Raw genomic sequence first — 24218 nt, forward strand, 5'->3', positions numbered from 1 at the left:
GATATGAAGAAACTGGAACCTTAATACATCATGAGAGTGTAAAATAAGCCATCCACTTTGGAAATCAGACTGGCAGTTTCTTAAAAAGTTAAAACATACACCTACCATATGTATGATCCAGCCATTTCACTCCTAGGTGTTTACCCAAAAGAAAATAGAGCTGTACACAGAGACTAGCAATGAAAAGTTGGGAGTTAGGCTTTTTATTTCTCTCAGAAAACTTTTTCTCAGGACAAGAGATGTTCTTAATTTAGAAGCACTCAAAGTAAAAATCATGCTCCTGACTAAAAATTTCTTGTATGTTCTTTTAGTCCTGTTTTTCAGACAAAAATCAACCAAAAAGTGATTGGGAAACAATGAAAACACCACTACAATATATGTTTCTGAAATATAAGTATACATTTTAATTTAATATATTTTAAAATCAGTACATGTATATGCATGACTAACAGACCAAATCCACACCTGCAAGCTTCCAAGAACCATTTACTGTGCTGACAGTAGTAGGGGTGCAGGCAGAGGGAGAATAAATAATAGTGCTTCGGGGAGCGCAGTAGTGATCAATAGGGTAGGTAAAGAAGGAGCCTCATTGTGGACATTACGGTAGGAACAACTCCCCAGTACTGACATGTGCAAAGTTCCAGGTCTCCACAACAGGAACAGGAATGGCCCAGCCCACCAAACAGCCTCCCTACTTGGCTACCAAGTGCAGAGGGTGGAGGGACTCGGGCACTGGGGCGCTGGGATGGGGGAGCTAGACCCAGAGAGTAGAGTTCAGACAAGCATGTGTGTTCATACACACCCCCCCAACCACAGCATCACCCCACATGACAAAACTGTACACAGTTGAACAAAGGCGCTCCCAGCCTCCCTGTCACCTCTTTGGCAGTGAGTCAGGCCATCCCAACTTCTGACACACAGACATCTTCATCAGGAGGAAGGCTGTCCTGTGTGGTGGGGACAGGCCTTTAGGTGAGAGCAAAGCTACTGAAGCTGTAGCATTAACTGAACATCCCTAAACAAAAAAGATGTTAGTTGCTAATTATAAGTGTACAGACAGAAAACTGCTTCATGTCCCATACCCCAAGGATGGACACAGTCATTTTCCTACATAAAGGTGAAGTATAACAAGCCCTTGATCATGCTTCAGCAAGTACAGTTATGGGGCAGGAAAAGAAATTAAGTTCCATATGCTAAAATTTACACATTGCTATGAACTAAGTTTTAATGTATTTCTTGAGTCAAAATAAAACCAATGTCTGAGGACACACTAAGCTTATGATAGACTTTCATCTGTAACTCATGCACTTCTCTAAGTTAGACTCATGGTAATGGAACGTGTCCAGGCTTTCAAGCATCTAAACTGAAGAAACATTAAAGCCACCCTGTATAATTAGGCACAGAAAACTTCAGAGGGGTGACTGATCAGGGCTTCTCAGGACTGGATGTTGGTTGAATTGAGGATTCGGGAAGCAGCATCAGATTTGGAAGCCTTTGAAAGTTCGCGCTGTTGAAAAACAAATAACATCAATGGCAGTACTGCCCCCTCTCATGCATGCCCTGCCCTGGTAAGTAAGCACGAGTAAATGTCAGCACACAGCCCTCTGAGGGCGTTTCTCTAGGACGTGGGCCCTACCCCAGCACAGGCTGTGTTAGGAATCCAAGGGAAGGGAATGCTTAGTCACAGATTAAGCAGGTGCATATATGCCCCTTGATTGCTTTCCTCAGCCAGTCCATTGTTAAAACTTCACAGAAGAGAAATCCCTTAGACTTCACCAAGTACTCTGAGTTGTCAAGCTAGATAGGCAATAAGCTTTGGTCTTTTGAGCCCTTTATGAAACAATGGGCCAGAGTGTATATCTACCAATCCCTGGGGCTGAGGGCCTGTTAACCTGCTGGTGATTTCATCTCATGCTGGAGCACATGGTATTGAAGCAGAAGACAAAGCATGAATGACGAGTGAGAAAGGACAGGTGTTAGTAGAGGTTAGTCTACTGGCTTCAGTGCTGCCTGGTGGAGCCTACAGCCACAACAGCCCAAACCAGAAGAGCCTTCCTGACCGAGCCAAAGACAGATATGTGTAAGCACCAAGTGGATGAAGCGGGGCTGGCTGAGCAACAGGAAAGAGAAAGTTGGACTTTGTGGCCTGCAGTCAGCTAGCCACAGTGACAAGTACCCACTTCTGTAGGAGAACCACAACAGTCAAGTACTTGATAGGGAATTCCCTGGTAGATCAGTGGTTAAGATTGAGCTTGAGGTTCAATCCCTGGTTGGGGAATTAAGATCCCATATGCCACATAGCACAGCCAAAAAAACATAATAAAACAATTCTTTAAAAAAGTAACTTGACAAAAGTAAAATATAAAACAAGCTTCAGAGCTCAAAATGAGCTGTAGCTTTGGGCAGCTGTCCCATTCTCCATTACTGCAGCAAGACAGTTGATGCCCTAGGCTTTCACTCAATATCGCCCACAAGGGTGAAGGACGGCCTTGCCTCTCAATAGTTAGATACTCAGACGAGAGAACACATCCCAGGAGAGGGCACTGCAGTTAAGTGTTGGTAAATGTGAAGTAGGTTACTAGGAGCTGAAGAGCATTGTGGGAAAAAAACAACTTTCTTCCAGTGCCTCCTATGTGCTTTAGCAGCACAATGTGGTAGAAATAGGCAAAGGCAAAGAAATGAGCATGGGCTAGCCCAGAGCAGACAGAAAGTTGGCAGTGCAGCTCTGAGGGGTTAGTAAGACATATACTCCAGGAAATAATCAGCACACAGGCCAAGAACCTTATAGGCAGCACACAGCTGGGGCTCCCCTCCCCACGTGATGGGGCCTCTCTTCTTTCTAGCACAGTGGAGGCCCTTAATGTCACAACTGGGGAGGGTGGAAATTCTCTGTTGTGAAATAACAGGATAAAAAAACTTTGCCTAATTTTATATGGGGCTGAGAATCCAAGTCTGAACAAGTTAATCGGCAGATTAGTCTGTTTAGTCAGTCTGTTGGGAACTTAAGCCAGATATTTACTAGTTTTGAAATCTGTTTTAGGGATTCCTGCTTCCTTTGTTAAAAAAAAAAAGTCTTAGGACAGTACAGCTGAGATGACTGGTTAGTGCAGCCCTGTGCCCACATGGGAAGGAAGCCAGCAGATGACAGATCAGCTTGGAAAAGGGACGTGGGACATGCAGGGGTTGCCATACAGACCTGAAGCCCAACAGTGGAGCTGTCAGAGAGGGACGGATCCTTCTAAGAACAAAGAATTAAGACAATTACCAAGACTCCACCAAGAGAGCACCAGGGCAGTGATTAGAAAGGTCACCTCCTGCAGCCAGGGAATGGTATTTCTTAAGCAGAAGGATCCAGGTTAAATGTCTGATTGCTGCTGCCATCTTTCTTCCTGTATACCACCCTTACACCACCCCCACCTCATGCCATGGTCATGTCAGGAAAGGGATTCTCAGCCTCCAAAGATCCGTCCGAACTAACAGCCTGGGTGCCCCTGGAGAGATGCCCCCTCTGCCCCAACTGTGTGCTCCCCAGGGACTGGTAGATATTAGAAAAGGTGAATTACCGCAAACTCAGAATAGGTGCTGGCAACAGAATTAATGCTGAAGTTGCGCCGTGGGGGGGCCGAGTCAGGGTACCCACCGCTGAGGATGCTGCCATTGAGCTCCAGGTTCTCCTTGTTGGCTCCATGCTTGACGGCACGGGGCGTTTTTTTCCCCGAACAGGTGGAAGTGATGACTGGCTGCAGATTAAAGGAAGATCCTTCAATGTATCACCCTTATAATTACCATTCATACACAAATTATCAAAGGCTGACACCGTCTTTATTCATGTGTCTGTAATCCTATACTTCTGGTTTAATAAATATAAATTCTTAATGATTTGCAGAACCCTTATCTTGAGCATAGTTTGTAGAATACTTGAAAGAGTGAACATGTTTTAGCACACCTCACCCCTGTCCTGGGGTGAGAGTTCCTGTCTGCACCTAGTCGTCCAGTGTCACTGGGCTGGAACCCACATGCAGGGAGAAACTGAAGACCAGGCTTTGAACTAAGCCTATGGAGACTTGAGTTTCCCAGCCACCCCAGTGCTTCCCACACCACCAGTCAGGGCTCAGGAAGACCATTCTCTTCTCTTCTCATTTAGTCTTTGAGAGACTAGTTAGTTTCCATCTGTTAACTCTCAGCATCTCAATGATAATCAGATGAAAGGATCTTAGAAACTGGAAAAGCAGGTGGGGCCTTGTGTGGCTGAACCACACTGACTCCTTTTTGTCAGCTCCACCTTAGGCCCGCAGTCCCACCCTCTCCCTGTCCTGCATGGCTGACCTTCAATCTTCGCACAAGGAATGTGCCCAAGCCAGACAAAGCCCCTATCAAGTCTGACCCTTGCCTTCACCTGATATGAAAACTGGAAGAATGCCTTTTGCTGAGGCAGGTGATTGGTGGTCTCAAGACCCTGGGAGAAGGAAAACTGCGCAATGCCCATCAGTACAGACGTGCTGCTCCTAGATGTGTCCTACAGATGTATCTACATTTTTAGCTTTGGCCCCTTTAAATCCCTCTGTACCCCTCTCGGAGCTGGAGTGCAGATGCAAATGCCTCTGGGTCACTGTCCACCGGATCCTGCCTGTATGTAAATTACCCACAGTAAACTTCATAATTGCACTTTATGAAGCTACCTGCTTTGTTTTTCGGTCTCAAAGCTCCTGCTCAGTCCAGAGGGAAGTATTCAGTATCTCTGCCTCCCAACAGACCCTGGAGTGCATAGGCCGGGCTGGTGTTGCAGATGTGCTTGTACACAGAGCATACTGACCTTGCCGCCAGAAGGTGGAAGTCGAGACACAGGGGAGCGGTAGACTGTCCCGGAAAAGACAGGCCGAATGCTGCTGTTGGCCGTAGCATTGGACATGGTGGTAGTGTTCAGCTAGGACAAGAAACAAGATTAGTGACATGAGACAACGTGCTGAGTAACCCATCCCTACACTACAGAGGAGTGAGGACGGGAAGCAGTCTAGAAAAGTGTTGAGTGTTCCATCCAGCAGGTGGAATTGTAAAATGGGACAACCATTTTGTTCCAAAAAGTTAAACAGACAACTATCCTAAGATGCAGCCATGTCACTCGGGTATTTATCCAAGAGAAATGAAAGCATATATCCATACAAAGACTTACACATAAATATTTACAGCAGCTTTATGTGTAGTAGCCAGATAGAAGCTAAATATAAATCAACACAGGCAACTAGATAAGCAAATCGTGGTATATACATCCAGTGGAATACTGTTCAAAGTAAAAAGAGTAAACTACTGACATAACACAGATGAAAAAAGCCAGACACAGAAGTATACACACTGTGTGATTCTATTCTATAAAATGTTAGAAAATGCAAACTAATCAATAGTGACAAAGCGAACAAAGCTGTGGTTGCCAGGAGCTGGAGGGGATGGGTGAGGGAAGCAAAGAGAATATAAGAGGGCAAAAGGAAACTGGGTGTGATGGGTAAAAATTTATAACATGTTTTAAAAATTTCATCACATTATTTTCCTAATAAAAAATGAAGTACCTAATATCAAACAATAGGGAACTAGTTTAATAAATGACAGAATGCCAAAAAAATAGAATATACCAGCTAATAATGAGCATATTTAAAGAAAGTTTAATTTTCTGAAAAAGCAGAAATCAAAATTATATATGTGATCTCTATTTTATGAAAATACACTATTTTAAAAAGCTTTTTATAAAAGCAGGAAAAACACCAAATATTCTCATTGGTGCTCCTGGAGTTATACATTATAGGTGATTTTTTAAAAACATTTTATATGTAATAAAGTATGAGTTGAGGATCGAAAAGGAAAACAGCACTCTTTATCAAAGAAAAGGTTTAAAAAAAAAAGGATGGAAGGGAAGGACGGACTCCCCGATTTCCTGCTCTAGAGATTAAGGAGTATTAGCTATTCTATTTGCCAAGCATAAAAGTCTTCCTTCACACAGCGCCATGGTCACTTGTTGGAATTACAGAATGAACCTCTGAAGGTTTCCATCATTACAGAATGTTGGCAGCTGCCGGCACCCCCGAGTTTAATCGGAGACTAAACAGCTGACACACATCAAAGTCCAGCAGTTCGGGCAGCTCCGCCTCACCTTGCGCACTTTGCCCGGAGTGCTGGGTGCCAGTCCTCGCCGCTTGTTGGGTGTTCGCGGAGTACTGCCATAGAGCATCTCTGTCTCTGTCTGCTTCTTGTTCTTCAGTTGCTGTGTGAAAGTCAGGGGCAAGAATGATAAATCCCAGAAGGAGAGCAGCTCTGGGATGGGGCCAGAGGAAGGGCCAGAAATACAATGCAAGTGTCTACACCCAGAGCTAAAAAGAGCTGCCATGAGCTGCAACTTCTTTAGCCAACTTAGAGCCCTGGCAGACTCTGGGCTGCAAGCTCACTGCTCTTCCCCGCTTCCCAGGTCGGGCTCACTTACTCGTTCCTGCTTGGCCCTCTCCTTCTCCAGCCGGTGCATCTCCCACTGTTCCGTTACGTACTCCATGAATTTCTGCCCATTCACCACAAATGCCTTTGAATGCTCCTGTTCCCACATTTCAATCCTTGCTTTCAACTCCTCTTCCAACTGAGACCACAAACAAGGACATATTAATCATGGCAAATCTTTGATGTGAAACCTGAAAGAAATGATTCTCCCAAAGAATGCCTCTCCCCCTCTCAGAGTATCATTAACCTGACTTCAGGTAGCTGCACCCATATGGGAACAGGCCAAAGTGGCCAGAAATCAGTCTGGGCATGGTTCATTCATAACACACTTGAAGGTGGGAAAAGGTGAGAACCCAGAGCCTGAGCACTAAAGTTCTGCTGCGGGAAGCTGGAGGCAGCACTGGGGGAACCTGAAACAATAAGCAGGCAGTGTTCACGGAGCAGCACGAGCTGGGCTGCAGCCTGGGATCCACCCCTCACTGGCTCTGAAGAGGTGGGCAGGGTACTTAAGTGCTCAGTCCCTCAGTTTGCTCATCTGTAAGAATGGAAATAATGCCAACCTCTTAAGGATGTTGTGACGATTAAGTGAATTCATAAATGGAAAGCACTCTAAAATAGTAGCTGGCACTTAATTCAATAAATGTTAACTATTATTATTAAAATAGAGAATAGTAATGAAGTCCAAAGCATTTCCTCAAAAGGTCACCTTGTGTTATGGGCTCAATTCTGCCCCCTGCCAAATTCATATGCTAATGTCCTAATCCCCAGTACCTCAGAATGTGACTTTATCTGAATATAGATGTAATTAGTTAAAATGAGGTCATAAGGGTGAGTCCTAATCCAACATGACTGTAGCTTTGTAAGAAAATTTAAACACAGACATATACAGTAGGAGGAGTGGGTGGAGATACAGGGAGAAGATAACTGTGTGGAGGCAGGAAAGAAGCCTCAGAAGAAACCAGCCCTGCTGACACCTTGATTTCAGACTTCTAGCCTCCAGGACTGAGAAAATCAATTTCTGTTGTTTAAGCCACACAGTCTCTGGTACTCTGTTGTGGCAGTCCTAAAAACATAATAAAACTTGATATTCAGTTATCAAGGAATATTTGATACTAGGAAGACCCAGCTTGTACTTACTATCCTTGCCTAACCTTTGGAAGAGAATACAGTTGGGGGCAAAATGATTCAAAGCAAGGGATATATAAAAAGTAAGACATTTTGTAGCCACACACCAAACACTTTCAGCAACAATATTACCTTAGGGAGTGTTTTTTGGAGCTTGGCTCTCTGCTTTTCCTCTTTTAGAAGATTTCCTCCACGATTTGTAAATCGACTTGGATCTGAAGCTTTTCTCTGTGAAAAATACATTTTAATTAGAGTAGATGCCTGACAGTCAGTCACTTCTGCTAGAATCCATGCTCTCATAAATGGATGCATATTTGTAAGGAGACTTGAGAGATTTCATCCCCACCCACTCTGAGCAGTGAGACATGGTGGCTTTCTAAGGCAGGGAGTGGGGTGTGAATACTCCCAGAGAGATGCAATGTCATACACTGGGGTGCAGGAAAACTACTGTTTCATTTTCTAAAAGGTAAGACAGGCTTTAATATTTATTGCACAATGTCACTGGCTCCTTTCCTTGGTTCAGAGATCACCAAAGGGAAATGGGGGGGGGGGGGTGCGGGGGACAAGCAGAAGGTCTACACTCAGAGGGCTTGCTGGTGGCTCCCCCACTTGCCCACTCCCACTGTATTAAGACAACACAGCTTAAATGTGCTCAGTGAAATGGTTTATAGATCATGTGATTTTTATTAAATTAACCCTCACAAAATGGACAAAAAATATAAAATGTTAGGCTTCTTATTCTTTTTAACTTTTCTGTTTTTAGTTACGTTCTACAATATATCAGAACAGTAAAGTAAGTATATAATTTATAAATGCAAATTAGGTGAATACACTAAAAAATGGGGCAGATAATCAAGAAAGTTTAGAAACAGTCTCGACAATTTGGGGGCCAAATTATGTTTCCTTTCCAGGCTGTTTGATTAGTAACTTTCTATAAGCATATCTAAAAGGAATGGTAATTAGTTTCTTATTTTTCCTTAAACATTGGCATGTAAACAAGGGTTGCATATTCGGTTCTATAAATTATAGTTGATTTACAGTATTATATAAGTTTCAGGTGTACATCACAGAGATTCACAATTTTTAAAGGTCTTACTCCATTTACAGTTATAAAATATTGGCTATGCTCTACAGTGTTCCATGCTGTACAATGTATCCCAGTGGCTTAGTTATTTTATACATACTAGTTATACTTCTTAACCCCCTACCCCTGAATAGTCCCGGTTTCCCCCTTCCCACTGGTAACCATTAGTTTGTTTCTATGTCTGTGAGTCTGTTTTTTTTGTTATATGCATTAGTTTATTTTATAGATTCCACATATGAGTGGTGTCTTAAACAGTAGTTGTCTTTTTCTCTGAGTTATTTCACTAAGCATAATACCCTATAGGTCCATCCAAGTTGTTGCCAGTGGCAAAATATCATTCTCTTTTGTGGTTGAGCTCTTTACTGACTTTCACTTCTCCTCCTCCTTGCTTTCTATCAGAAGTAAGGAGGAATGGAGGCCTAGAACACCTGCTCTTAAACAGCTGTGAGATCTCAGACAGTTTTCTCTACTTCTGAGTCCTAGTTTCCTGCCTATAAACTTATAGTTAAACTCTGGATTTACTAAAGGGCTGTTCCAGCTCTAACAGGACTGGTATGGACCTGAGAATAAATCTCATTAATTTCATGCCCGAGGAGCCTCTCTTGCCTCAAGGAGTCCCAGCTCTGAACTCTAAAATGCTCTAAGGGAACCTGTTTGTGCTCTCTATCAGAACAAAAGGAACTCAGAGTACACAAAGGTGCCCCAATAACCAGGCAATTTTCTAAGATAACAGCAAAAGTTTGAACAGTACAGAATGTTAGTTACCTGCCCCTACATCCATTCTTCTCTCCTTCCTTAGAAACAGACCCTGGATTTATCTACGGCAGCAGTTCTCCCAGCCTTGCCAGTAGTTGGTGTGGCATTTAAGTGGAGGTGCTATGAAGAGAGCCTGGGAAGGTCTCTTAGAGGGAAGGAGGGGCAACGCCTTTTGTGCTCCCTCCTTCACACACTGTTTGAAACGCTATGGTTGGAGCTCCAGAACCACCATGGACCTGAGCTTAAGACTCACCCCTTAGTGGTGGAGGAGCTATAAACTGGAGAAGCCTGGGACCCCACTGACTATGGAACAGCCATACCTGCCTTGCACTTCCTACCTCTAGACTGCCTTTATGCAAGAAACTTCAGCCTTATTGAAAGCATTAATTTGAGGTTTTTCTCTTAAATGTTTCTAAGCTTGACAAATACAGATGGGTTGGCAGTAATTTACAGATATAATGATAAAACCTAGTAAAGAGCAAAGGAAATAGGCTCTGACTCCACGCAGAGGATGCTTGCTTACCACCACACTGTACTCTAAGGAAAATAGACAAAAACTAGGGCAGTACCTCAAACTCTAAGAAAAGCCTCCAGCTTTCTTCCCACTTCTGGACACCTTCAAAGAGTTCTTTGTGAACCTCATAGTAGTTTCTTAACCGCACGATCTCGGCATCATGGAGCTGGAGCAGATTTTCTGTGTAGTCCTCTGCAAGATACAGGCCCAGTAGTTTTAAGAAATCCCTACAGTGTTTAGTATCCCAATTTACTAATCCCTCATCCCCCTAAAATGGAAGCAGATTTTTCTCCCTTACAGTAAAAGTGATACACGAGTAATTGTATGCTGTAGCTAATAAAAGTCAGGTTTGTCACCATCAGCCTGGTAGGACTGGAGACTGACTAAGGTGTAGAATAATATGACTAAGATTCTCAAAACTTCTGTCATCTTTTGCCTTGTCTTATGTTTCTTTCATATTATTTCTTTTCATGCTGCCCTATAGAGGGCTGAGTCACAGAAAATGTTCAGAAACATGGAATTCAGTAAAGACAGCAGCATCTTTATATTCAATTTAGATCAGAATTCCATTGGGCCCTTGGGGGCATACTCCTGGGCTCAAAAGTGGGCTCTGCCATTTACCTGCTATGTGTCTCTGGGTTAAGTTGTGCAACATTTATGTGCCTCAGTGTCCTTCCTCATCCCCTAACGTGAGTATTAAGTGAGCTAATCCTGTTAAGAGTCTGACATTGCACCTGGCAGCACAGAGTAAGCACCTGATAAACCTGAGCTTCACACCTATAGGCCACAGAGTTATACCGCTTCAGAGATCCCTCATTTCCCAACTGCATTTGCAAATGCTTATTTGAACAGGAATGGCAATTTATGCTGAATGGCTTGGAAATTTTTGCCTCTGTTCCAGAGGAAATACTTCCCAGTGAACGTCTGCACTTATAAAGCACAAGTGGGCAGCCACATGAAGAGTGACACTTCTACACGAACCAGAGTAGTAAGCAGCGAAAGCCTGTCTCTGCTCCTGGCTGTAAAAACACTTGTCCCAGTGCTGAGCCACCTCCACTCGGATTGCCTCAATCACTTTCTTCATGTTTTGCATTTTCAGTTCTTCCAACCGATCCACTTCTAATTGCAGCTAAAACAAAAAGGCCTGTTAAAAGTGCTTGCCATACTTGTATATTTATGTAAATTTGCAAAATATTTTCCCCTTTTTTAATAAAGTGAAGTGAAAGTTGCTCAGTTGCGTCCAACTCTTTGCGACCCCATGGACTATAGTCCATGGAATTCTCCAGGCCAGAATACTGGAGTGGATAGTCTTTCCCTTTTCCAGGGGATCTTCCCAACCCAGGGATAGAACCCAGGTCTCCCGCATTGCAGGCATTACCAGCTAAGCCACAAGGAAAGCCCTTTTAAATAAAATTACAACACAAAACCACAGTGGCAAGTCAACACTCTGTAACAATGATATCCTAGGAGCCAGAAATCTAAGAAACATACACCAAAAAATAACAGACGATTAGGCTACTGCCACCCTTTTCTGATGTTTGTCTTAAAAACAGGCTCACTCAGGACTTCCTTGGTGGTCTAGTGACTAAGACTCTGTGCTCCCAATGCAGGGGGCCCAGGTTCAATCCCTGGTCAGGGAACTAGATCCTGCATGCAACCAAGACCTGAGGCAAATAATATTTTAAAAAAAGAAAGAAAAAAAACAGGCTCACTCAAGGCAGAAGCTGGTAAAGACATCAGTGTGTGCTCACGCTCAGTCGCTCAGTTCTCTGAGACTCTTTGTGACCCCATGGACTATGTAGCCTGCCAGGCTCCTCTGTCTATGGGATTTCCCAGGCAAGAATACCAGACTGGGTTGTCACTTCCTATTCCAGAGATCTTCCTGACCCAGGGATTGAACCCACATCTCCTGCACTGGCAGGCAGATTCTTTACCAGTGAGCCACTAGGGAAGTCCCAGAGACATCACACTTGACACCAAAAAGCTGACTCAGTGCCCTTAGGGTTCCTTACCGCTTTCCGGACCTTGGCCTTCGACCCAGTCATAACCGTGGCCACAGCTTCTCTTTCTTCTGCAGGTATTTGCAACCTATCCCAAAGCTCTCGTATCTGAGCACGCAGCCCCTCACACACGGCTTCATTTTGTGATTTTCGCACTTCCAGCTGTAGCAAGGAAAGCCAGTGGTTACAGCAATGACAGAGGCAGAGAGAAAGCTGGCCCTCTGGCTTTGCACAAAGATACATCTCTACCCCCATGGAGAAGAAGCACTTTCACAAGACTGTGAAGAGCTGTGTTTTCATGACTTCTGAAAACAAACTATAAGGCTGTCATTATGGTAGTAGGGTCTCAGATCTCCAAAATTAGGATTTAAATTTTAACTAAAAAAGAAATTTTTTTTTTTTTCAGTTAAACACTAAACTAATTCAAATAACTTAGTTTTTTACCCAAATCCTGAATTTCATATTCTGAGAACTACATATAAATTAAGGTTTTTGTTTAAAAAAAAATTCAAGGTTGTATTTCATACAATACTCTCTTTATCTTAAACCGCAAGTTTTTCTTCCCAAATTGCTGGATACTGTGGAGATCCCAGGTCATAATCTGAGCGACATTACCTGCCGGAGCAACTTCTGTAGTGTTGCAATATTTTCCAGAGATAAACAGAAGGCTTCTTCATCTTCACACACCACATCTCTTTCAAAGCTTGTGTCTGGAGTGTGCTCTAATTCCTCCATACACAGTATGATTTGTCTCTTTATGTTAACAAACTCCTCACGCCTAGATGCCTATGAAAGAAGATGATTATAAGATATCTGGAGGAAAGTCAAATGACTTTTAGGACATATGAATGTTGACATAAAGCTATGACAAACCTAGACAGAATATTAAAAAGCAAAGATATCACTTTGTTGACAAAGGTCCATATAGTCAAAGCAATGGTCTTTCCAGTAGTCATGTATGGGTATGAGAGTTGGACTATAAAGAAGGATGAGCGCCGAAGAATTGATGCTTTTACACTGTGGTGCTGGAGAAGACTCTTGGGACTGCAAGGAGATCAAACTAGTCAATCCTAAAGGAAATCAGTCCTGAATATTCACTGGAAGGACTGATGCTGAAACTGAAGCTCCCAATATTTTGGCCACTTGATGCAAAGAGCCGATTCATTGGAAAAAAACCCTGATGCTGGGAAAAACTGAAGGCAGGAGGAGAAGGGGGCGACAGAGAATGAGATGGTTAGACAGCATCACTGACTCAATGAACCTGAATTTGAGCAAACTCCAGGAGATACTGCAGGACAGGGAAGCCTGGCGTGCTGCAGTCCATGGGGTCACAAAGAGTTAACATGCTACTTAGCAAACTGAATAGAAACACCAATGTTAGCATACCTTTGTTTCCCTCAAAGTTGCCACATGTTGTCTAAACTGGTTCAGCTCTTCTAAGCTGGGAACTGAGGTGCTGTCAATTTCATAATGGGGCATGCAAAGAATTTCACACAGTTCTTGATCTTGTTCTTGAAGAATTTTCAGTTCTTGTTTTCTCTCCTTTTTCTGTTTTCTCCTCAGTTCTACCTGAGTACGCAAATCCTTTTCTAGTTGCAAGATGGTTGTCTCTCCTTCTTCCTGTAGGAGACAACGTACCACTGTTAAGGTGCCAAGTGGATCTCTTCAAAGGAGGAGAAAGACGATGAAGAAAAAAGACTAGGATGACAGACTTTTAGTTAAACTTACAAATAAGTTAACTTATTTGTTAGCCTAACAGAATAAACCTAACCTAACAGAACATGGCACAGAGAGGGCCCCCTAACAAGGTTCCCCGACAAGGAGAGGTACCGGGGCAATCTTACCCGAGGTAAAAATGGCTGAAAAACTTGCTTTGAGTTAGCTACAGTTATTTAGCTCCTAACTAAACATTTATCCCCCAAATCCTAAGAACATTACTTAACCATCCCAATAATCGAAGGTCATCATTTAACCAATAAAAATCCATTTTGTACTCCTTGCTCTACTCCTAACTGATAAGCAAGAGAAGAAAAAAGTGGCAGTTATATGTCCTATAAATTTTATTCAACATTGAACTAGGAACTGTAATATAATTTAAGGGAGATATACTACTGAATACCTAACTTCTCATCCAATTTCATATCAAAAGTTAAAAAAGACTAAAGAAGTAATCTCAGAAAACAACAAAATTCTGTAAAGCAATCATCCTTCAATTAAAAAATTTTTAAAAAAAGCAATCTCAAAATCAATATTTATGCCATTTGTGTTGATGTCCAAGTCTGCCTGATTGTTCACGGCTACAAGATATTAATTATCCTTAACTCTTTAAACACAGTGTCCTCCTCTGCTGACTCCATCTAGATACCCAGGCAGTTCTTTCTCTAACAGGGAGAGGGACCTGAGACCTTACTGGTACCACATCAGCCCCCTGTGTGCTGTCCCTGCTCCTACCTCTATTCTAGTTACCTTCCCAACCCTCACATTTGTCTTCATTTTTATGATCCCAACACTGTTTTTACTGGTTCTAACCCAGGCTATGTTTCGGGGTCCCTCTGTCATTCATGTCATGCTTGCTGGTGTCTGCATTCATGTCTGACTCGTGCTGGACAGCAACCTCTCAGCAAGAAACACAGAAGAGCATCCCTGGGTTTGACCTCACCCTCCTGATATTCTTACTATGGAAACATTTCTTCTCATGTGGCCACTCTGGCTGGTTCAGTGCTGTGCAGCTTTCAAGTATGAAAAAACCCACAAAGGCAGGTTTTGGGGGTAACTTTCCCTTATATCACTTGTCACTTTTGTTTAAGTAGCTCTTTTCATTTTTTTTCAAAGAAAGAATGGAATGATATCATCTATTCCTCTTTTAACAAAGCTCAGAGTTAAAAAAATTTTTATGTCCTACAAATTGATAGGAATAGGAAACTTGTTTTTGATTAAAATATTGCAACACTTAGGTGTTTAGCCTCTCAACAGGGCAACTTATTTATATAAGTGAAAAAAATGGCTTTGCTGGAACCAAGTAACTAGGCAACATGCTCCACCCATTTCTCACGTCCAGTACCAGCCCTACAAGGGAACTTTCCACCTGGAGCTCCCAATCAAAAGTTCTTCCCTAAATCTCAGACCCAAACAAGATCCCCTGACCCCCTGCCACATACATGAAAAGGCTCAACATTTAACTCGCTGCACAGAGTGTTCAGTTCTTTTTGACAGACGGCTATGCTTTTGATAAGTCTTTCCTTCAGGCTTTCCTCTTCAGCAATCATCATATCCAGGAGGTCCTATGAGAGAGAAAACAGTCCTATAAAAGTTTTGGGTTTTCCCCCATTGGCGTCAAACAACAAATAACACCAAAAACCTCACAGTTTCAAATTTTTAAGAAAGGACTTAAAAAAAAACAGGACTTCCCTGGTGGTCCAGTGGTTAAGACTCCACACTCCCAATGCAGGGGACCCAGGTTCAATCCTTGGTCCGGGAACTAGGATCCCCATGGCTTGGCCAAAACAAACATGCAAACAAAACCAGGAGGAGCCTGTGACATCCTAGTGTCACTTCTATATGCTATTTTAGATGAGACACCAACATCCTTTCCCCTGTCCCACTGCAAAGAGGCCAGTGCTACTAAACTCACCTTGATGTGCTTCTTTACAACCTCAGTTCTTTGTAACCGCTGGTCTTCTGGAATGCCAATCAATTCCCATATTTCCCGAAGGTGATTCAGGGCTTTCTGGAGACAAACTATGGACTCCTCTGCCAGCACCTCACTAAAAACCAAAAGAGAAGCCAGAGACATGAGTCACTGCCTCCAGTCTAAAAACTATATTTACAGGAACTAAAACTAGTTTCTCAGTGGGCTCAAGGCTAAAAAAATTGGAAACAAGCATTCAACTTAATTCATCTTTAACTACTCCCCTATCCTTTCCCCCACAAACACCACAACCCTGGCAAAGCAAAATCCAGTATCACATTACATTTTAGAAATTCAATCTTACATTGTGTAAATTCAGTCTTTTGAATAATACTCAGAATCTGGACTTCAATCAATGATTCTACTTATGGTAGTATAATACGGAAAAACAGACAAAAATGTCAGCTCCTATAAAACAGCTGGAAGTTTACTGCGAACTTGTTACTCATCTTTTTCCCTTCCAGTTTTATTAAGCTATAATTAATATACAGCACTGTATAAGTTTAAGGTATACAGCACAATGATTTGATTTACATACATCATGAAGTGTTAGCACAATAAGTTTAGTAAACATCTATCATCTCATATAGGTAAAATATTAAAGAAATTTAAAAATTATTCTTATGACAAGAACTCAGTATTATTCTTTAATAACTTTCATAAATAACATACAGTGGTGCCAATCATATTGATCATGTTGTACATTACATCCCTATTACTTATCTTTTTTTTTTTTCCTATTACCTATCTTAAAACTGATTTATCTGGACTTCTGTGGTGGTCCATTGGTTAAGAATCTGACTGCCAACACAGGGGACGTGGGTGTGGTCCCTGCTCTGGAAGGATTCCACATGCCACGGGGCAACTAAGTCTGTGCACAACTACTGAGCCCACACGCCCTAGAGCCGGGCTTCACAACGAGAGAAGCCGCTGCAGTGAGAAGTCTGCGCTGCAGCTAGAGAGTAGCCCCCGCTCACAGTAACTAGAGAAAGCCCACATAGCAACACAGACCCAACATGGCCAAAAATACATTAAATACAAATTTTTAAAAAACCTGACTTACCTTATAACCTTTTGACTGCCCTCATCCAATTCTTCCTTCCCCCTACCCCCAGACTCTGGTAAGCTAAAACTATCTCTTTTTCTCTGAATTTGCTTGTTTCTGAAGTATAATTGACCTATAACACTATGTTAATTCCTGCTAGAGAACACAGTGAATATTAGTGAACATATTTCTATACATTTCAAACTGATCACCAGAATAAGTCTAGCTACAATAGGTCACCATACAAGCTATTACCTACTTATTGACTATATTCTGCACACTGTCCATTTCATACCTGTAACTCACTTATTTTGTAACTGGAAGTTTGTATTTTTCTTTTTTATTTAATTTGGCTGCACTGGGTCTTTCTTGCTGTGGGATCTTCATTGCAGCCTGCAGGATCTTTTTGTTGTGGCATATGGTATCTCAGTTCTCTGATCAGGAATCAAACCCACACCCCCTGAATTGCAAGGCAGTTTCTTAACCACTGGACAGCCAGGGAAGTCCCTGATAGTTCTATATTTAATTTTCTGGGGGATCGCCAACTGTTTTCCATAGTGGCTACTCCAATTTACATCGCTACCAATAGTGCACAAGGGGTCCTTTTCCCCAGTATCCTCGCCAATTCATGTTATCTGTTGTCTTTAAGAAAAGCCATTCTGACAGTTGTGAGGTGATTATCTCATTGTGGTTCTGATCTGCATTTCCCTTTTGATTAGTGATGTTAAGCATCTTTTCATGTGCCTGTTGACCAGGTGAACGTCTTCCTTGGAAAAATGTCTATTCAGATCCTCTACCCATTTTTAGTAAGGGTGTTTATTTTCTTAATGTTGAGTTGTATACATTCTTTGTATATTTTGGATATCAACCCCTGATCAGTGTTGATGAGTATATAGAAAAGCCAGAAGCTTCACACACTGCTGGTTGGAGTGAATTAGTACACCACCTTGAGACTGTTGGCAGTATCTGCTAAAGTTAAACTCTGGATGTGCTTTGCTGCCAGTCAGCCAGGAGGCCTGGAACAAGTCACTGAAGCTCTTCTGTGCGAGGGATGAGGCTAGAGGCTCTCACTGGCCCCCTTTCTGTTACAGCATATTCAGGGATTCTGAATCACCAGCCTAGATCTCCAGGAACATCAGTTTCTCCATAGTTTTAATACACTCATCTCCAAGACGTTTTTCTAGCCAGGGAATCCCAATGTAAAGGTTTCCTGTGCTAGTTGCGGAAAAGCTTTCGCACAAATACTAGCTGCCTATGCCAGATGGCAATATCCATACACACATAATGAAGAGTGTTTAAAAGACTTTACTGGGACATCCTTGGGGGCCCAGTGGTTAAGAATCTGCCTGCCAACACAGGGGACATGCGTTCGATTCCTGCTCCGGGAAGATTCCACTGCCGTGGGGCAACTAAGCCCGTGTGCCGCCACCACTCAGCCCACGCTCTAGAGCCCGTGCTCTGCAACGAGAAGTCCAGGCAGCGTGTACACCGCAACTAGAGGAACAGCCACAAAGACCCAGCACAGCCAAAAATTAGTTAATAAAAAAATGAAAAGAAAACCTACAGAATGGGAGAAAATATTTGCAAACGACGTGACAGACTTGGGCTTAATCTCCAAAATACACAAACAGCTCAAACAACAATAAAAAAAGAGAAACAACCCAATCAAAAAATGCACAGAAGACCTTAACAGACATTTACCCAAAGAAGACATACAGATGGCCAGTAGGCACATGAAAAGATTCTCAGCATCACTAATTAGTAGAGAAATGCAAATCAAAACTATAATGAGGTACCACCTCATAACTGGTCAGAACAGCCATCATTAAAAGTCTACAAATAACAAATGCTGGAGAAGGTGTGAAGAGAACCCTCCTACACTACTAGAGGGAATGTAAGTTGGTGCTGCCTCTATGGAAAACAGTTTGGAGGTTCCTCAAAAGAAAAAAAAGAGAAAAATGGAGTTGCCATATGATCCAGCAAGTCTACTCTTGGGCACATACCCAGACTAAACTATAATTTGAAGATACATGCACCCCTAGTGTTCACAGCACTACTACAACAGCGGGAAACAACCTAAATGTCCATTAATAGATGAATGGATAAAGAAGGTGTGGTGTATATATACACACATACATACCCACAATGGAATATTACTCAGCCATAAAAAAGAAAATAATGCCATTTGCAGCAACACAAATGGACTCAGAGATTATCATAAGTGAAGTAAATCAGAAAGACAAATACCACATGCTATCATGAATCTAAAATACGACACACGACAGACTCACAGATATAGAGGACGTATTTGTGCTTGCCAAGGGGGAAGGAAGGATTGGGAGTTTGGGATTAGCAGATTCAAACTGTATAGCACACAAAACTGTATTCAATACCCTGGGAATAAACCGTAATGGAAAAGAATATATATATGTATAACTGAATCACTTTGCTATACAGCAGAAATTAACACAACATTGTAAATTAACTGTATTTCAATAAAACTTTAAACTAAAAGCATAAAAAATGTAAAAAAATTATGGTACAAGTACGTACTGCCTTGCTAATTGGTTTCAGGTAATTCCTGAAAAGGTGCAAATTTGAGATTTTTTTTCTTGTGCTACATACATCACTCGAAAAACTGAGGGTGCTTACAAGAATACCATTCAAGAACACAGAGGTTGAAAGGGGCCCATTTTTCCAGTCTTGAGACTCTTAAGTCACTAGCCCAGAAGATATCCTAAATGGCCCTTTAAATGATTTCCTACCTTCTGGCAGCATTCCACTGATCTACTGTCTTTTTTTTTTTTTTCTAAATAGCCCTTCAGAAAAGCTTGTTAAGCTCCTCTGTACAATCCTCTGTAAAACCTGCTTCAGAAATCAAGCCAATAGCTAATTCAGTGACCATTCTGATAACCATATTTTTCAGGCATATTTCTCTCAGTCTTCTCTAAATATGAATACTTGACACCAGATTACCTGAAAGTCTGGTTTTGTTAGCATAGTAATTCCAGTTGTCCTTTTAAAGCCTAGTTAGATCTGTCAGGCTGGAACCAAAGTCAACTGATAACTTTTCCTTCCCCATCATTCACTTTCTTGAAAGCAGTAAGATGCCTGAACAATCCAAAAACTGCTAACGGACTTGGGAGTAAGAGTCTTCTGTAAAATGTCATTTAAAATTTTACCAGTCTTCAGAATGTGTCATTAGCTGAAACACACTGCAGCTTAACTGTGCTTTTAAATAAGAAGTTATTTGTCATCCACAACCTGACACCCAACAACTGTTTTCCAGTGGTGCCAGTGATTTGTACTCCATTCCCATTCTCCCAAGGATAAGCATTATGAAAAAGAACTGTCAGAATCAGTAACCATGGAAGGAAGAACCTTACAAAGCCATACATTAACCAGTCTGACCAATAACTACAAATTACTTAATAATGAATCATCACAATGCTTCACTCACTACTTTCCGAAAATAAGGTTAACAACTATATCACTTTAAACACAAAAATCCTAGCACTGGCATTGTTTTCATTTTAGAGATGAGCAAACGGACATTCAACATCATTGCCCGAAGTTGCAAGGCCGGTAAGAGGCCGAGTGATGAGTCTGGTCGCAAATTTCAATTCGGACACTCCTTCCCGCCCCACCCCCCAACCCCGCTTCTCCCGCAATGCCCGAAAAGTTGCTGAAACGACCGGACACGTATTCCTTAATTGGGAGTTTCTGAACTTGCAGGAAAACCAAGCTATGTTTCCAATTCAAGTAAAATATTAACACTGCAACCCAGAGACACTGAAATGCAACGCTAAATTAAAAGCTTAACGGCTTTATTGAACCCTGACTACAAAAAACTCAGGACATACATAAAACAAGCTGTCGGTGCCAAGAAGCAGCACCTTAGACGCTAGGCGGCCGGAGAGGGTGGGGCTCTCGGACTCCAGCTCCGACCACCCCGCACCCGCGGCGCCGCGGGCCCGACCCGACCTCCCCACCCCGCCGCTGATTCCGGGCACCTGCGCTCGGGCCGCTCGGGGCGGCTGGACTTGCGGGGGCCCGAGGCCGCCGGGGAAAGGGGGTGTCAGGTCTAGCTTCCCCGCCGCCAGCGGCCAGCGGCCCTCGCGCTGACTCAGCTTCCCAGCGGAGCCCGGCCGCTCCCGGCCTCACTCGGTTGCGGCTGTCAGGACGCCCCGACCCTGGGTGGAGGGCGGCCCCTCGGACCCCGCACCGCCCCGCACCCAGAAGGGGAGTCGCTCCTTCCCGCGCCCCCTCGACACCCCCCACAAACATGCACCTTCTCCTCATGACGGACGCTCCAAGCGGGCGGGTGTCGAGGCCCCCGACCTTCTCCACGCGGGCCGATCCCAGAAACCCCCGGCAAGTACAGCAGCGTCCCACCCGGTCGCAGCTGCACGAGCCGTTAGGCCTCCGCAGAATTTCAAACCGAACCGCAGGCGGTAAAAGCCCCGCGATTGGTGCCCTGTCCCGTCGCTCCTCGGGAAGCCCCGCCCTCGCCCCGCCCACCGGCGCGCCGCGGTTTGGGGCGGGGGACCTGCGCACTGGGCGCGGTTTTCAAAGCGCGCGTCTCCGCCTAGAGACCGCCGAGTCTCCTGGTCTCCCTGGTATGGTGCGTTTAAAACGCATTGCCGCCCTTGGCCGGCGAGGTGACGGGAGCAGGAGTCACAGAAAAGCCTGGAGCCTTAATGTGTTTCCCTCGTTCTTTCAGGCAGCAGTCCTGGAGACCGAGCTTTGGTGGCCGTTTCCCCAGATAGAGGAAAGCAGGACTTAAAGGGGAGAGGGAGTGACGTTGGACCTTGCTCACCGGCCGGTGCTTTTTTAGTGATCTCATTTAATCTTCCCAACCATCCTGTTTTTGTTGTTTAGTCGCTAAGTAGTGTACGACTCTGCGACCCCAATGGCCTGCCAGGCTTCTCTGTCCATGGGATCCAACCTGCCTCTCCAGCATTGGCAGGCGGATCCGTTACCACTGAACCACTGGGAGGCCCAACCATCCTGCTAGGTAAATACCGCCGTTCTACAGAAGGAAGTATCTCCAAAAGGTTTGTGACTTACCAGGGAAAGATTGGTAAATAAATGAGATTACCTGGATCGTGGTTTTCTTTAAAACTACATGGGTTTATGTAATTGTCCTATGAAAAATTAGACTCAAAACTCGACAAAGTTGCTTGCAGCTGTGCGCTGTGCTCAGTCGTGTCCGATTCTTTGCTACCACATGGACTGTAGCCTGCCAGGCTCCTCTGTCTCTGGGGATTCTCCAGGCAAGAATACTGTAGTGGATTGCCATGCCCTCCTCCAGGGAATCTTCCCAGCGCAGGGATCGAACCCAGTTCTCCCGCATTGCAGGCAGATTCTTTACCATCTGAGCCACCAGGAAAGCACTCAATGCTTACATATCACTTTTTCATGGTTGTGTAATATATGGTCGTGTAGATTCATAATTCAGCTCTTTTACAGTTGATGAATATTTAGGTGTCATTCGTACAGATAAATGTTTTCATACCTCAATCTCTGCATCTTGCATTCTTTCTTAGGGTTAGTTCCCAGAAGTGTAATTACTTTATGCTCCCTCTCCAGACAGGTTGTATTTATTCATTTGCCCTCACCACCAAGGCATCCTCGCTGGAAGAATACCTTCTTTACCCTCAGCAGCATGGAGTACTGCTGTCCTTGTGACATTTCTTTCCTTGATAAGAATCATTGCTTGCTTGATAATAATGGAAATTGCACATTTCCCCCATGTTTATTGGCCAACAGTAGTGTCTGTGAATTCTCTTTATTTGCCTTTTCCATGAAAGAAAAGTAAAGGGTGCTTGTTTGCTTAACCTTCATGACTGTTTTTTTTCACTGTTGAAGCAACTTCACTGTTGCTTTCAACACCTTTAACTTGTTCAGTTCAGTCGCTCAGTCGTGTCCGACTCTTTGTGACCCCATGAATCGCACCACGCCAGGCCTCCCTGTCCATCACTAACTCCTGGAGTTTACTCAGACTCATGCCCATCGAGTCGGTGATGCCATCCAGCCATCTCATCCTCTGTCGTCCCCTTCTCCTCCTGCCCCCAATCCCTCCCAGCATCAGGGTCTTTTCCAATGAGTCAACTCTTCGAATGAGGTGGAGTACTGGAGTTTCAGCTTCAGCATCAGTCCTTCCAATGAACACCCAGGACTGATCTCTTTTAGGACGGACTCGTTGGATCTAACTTGTTAGCAGTGTGCCAAACATTCGCACCACTATGTGGCTTACAGGCACCACTTTTTAAATTTTCTTGCTCTCTTTGTTGATCAAGTTGAGAGTTTTCCAGAAAGCATCAAAAACTTGTGATCTTCAGACACGTGGCCTGGGTTGTAAGTTTTCAGAGATAAGACAATTTTGCTATCATGTGCTTTACACTGTAGTTCTGAAACTAACAAAGTCATAGAACCGTTGAAAGATAATTCAGGGCACATACTCAGCATGTAAAACACTTTGAAATGTATGTATACAAAAGGATCATATTATGGTCCTATCAAACTGCACTGTTCTAGAATTTAAGTGCAGTGCACTGCTACCGTTTATTCATTTGGCCAAAGAATGTTTTTCTGACTGTTCAATTCTTTTTACAAACTAACAGTCCTGTCAGCAGTGTCTCTGATCTTGCACACTAGTTTAGTGTAACACTGTCAAGCTTCTAGCTAGATACTTGAGATATGCATTTTCCTTGGAATTTCAACACAGCATTGTCATTTTCCTGTGGAAAGAATACTTTTGATGACATAACAACACAGGTTTGGGTCTTCTTCTTTTATTTTTTAAATTTATTTATTTGGCTGTATTGGGTTTCAGACACGGGATCTTTCATTCTGGCATAACTTTAGTTATGCGTGCTTAGTTACTCTGAGGTATGCAGGATCCTGGTTCCCTAACCAGGGATTGAACTTGTATCCCCTGCATTGCAGGGCAGATTCTTAACCACTGGACCACCAGGAAGTCCCTGATCTTTCTTTTAAGAAGTGGCAGCACTGTGGACTGGGGAACAGACTGGAGGCGAAACAACTGGAAAGGACAGTTTTGCAAAAAGCCCGGGCCAAAAACAAGTACATCTGCCATGGGGATGGTGAAGAGAAATGAACTAGAAGCATTTAGAAATAATGGGTAGGGGGACCAGCTGAATGTAGTGGATAAAAAGAAAAAAAATCTAAGGTCAATGATATAATTTCTTGCATGAACAAAACTAGGGCAGAAGATGAGAATGTCAATTAGGGAAACAGAGGAAGAGGAGCAGGTTTAGGGGCCCCACGTGGCGACACGAAGTTCAGTTTGAGAGTTTATTTTAGACGTGCTGAATTTCCACTGCCCATGGAGTGATCACGTTGGAAATAACAGCGTGAAGTTCAGCAGTGAGACAAAAGCTTGAGATGGGCAAGCGGATAACACAAGACAGAGAAGGAGATGGCAACAGAGGAGGATCCACAGACAGAGGAAACAAAGGAGATGGAAATGCAGCCCAGGAGACGCAGGAGGAGAAAATTGTCATGGA

At 43.3% G+C, this 24218-nt stretch overlaps 1 protein-coding gene across 3 annotated transcripts; it reads right to left on the bottom strand.

Annotated features, from left to right (window-relative positions):
- Nucleotides 1-378: 378 nt before the first annotated feature.
- PRC1 (protein regulator of cytokinesis 1) lies at nt 379-21111 on the bottom strand. Of its 3 annotated transcripts, XM_070478326.1 has the most exons (15): nt 20978-21111; nt 15585-15717; nt 15112-15234; nt 13340-13573; nt 12569-12739; nt 11966-12115; nt 10935-11082; nt 10009-10145; nt 7732-7827; nt 6467-6613; nt 6140-6250; nt 4814-4924; nt 3564-3740; nt 3197-3238; nt 379-1507 (listed from the first exon to the last, which is right to left on the bottom strand). In XM_070478326.1, the coding sequence occupies exons 1-15, from the start codon at nt 20986-20988 to the stop codon at nt 1436-1438; spliced, it is 1863 nt and encodes a 620-aa protein (XP_070334427.1). In that variant the 5' UTR covers nt 20989-21111; the 3' UTR covers nt 379-1435. The 3 variants fall into 3 exon arrangements, with proteins under 3 accessions (XP_070334427.1, XP_070334429.1, XP_070334428.1); XM_070478328.1 differs by lacking the exon at nt 3197-3238 and having other exon boundaries at nt 3641-3740; nt 20978-21110; XM_070478327.1 differs by lacking the exon at nt 3197-3238 and having other exon boundaries at nt 20978-21110.
- Between the last annotated feature and the right edge of the window lie 3107 nt (nt 21112-24218).

Source organism: Odocoileus virginianus, chromosome 16, assembly GCF_023699985.2.
Source record: "Odocoileus virginianus isolate 20LAN1187 ecotype Illinois chromosome 16, Ovbor_1.2, whole genome shotgun sequence".
Lineage (NCBI taxonomy): Eukaryota > Metazoa > Chordata > Mammalia > Artiodactyla > Cervidae > Odocoileus > Odocoileus virginianus.

What these genes read in the sequence shown, in the direction of transcription:
- PRC1 (XM_070478326.1), bottom strand. An exon ending in TTGTAAAGAAGCACATCAAG is followed by an intron (nt 15,235 to 15,584) that starts GTGAGTTTAGTA and finishes TCTCTCTCATAG; the next exon opens with GACCTCCTGGATATGATGAT. An exon ending in TCCAAAAAACACTCCCTAAG is followed by an intron (nt 6,614 to 7,731) that starts GTAATATTGTTG and finishes TTGTGGTCTCAG; the next exon opens with TTGGAAGAGGAGTTGAAAGC.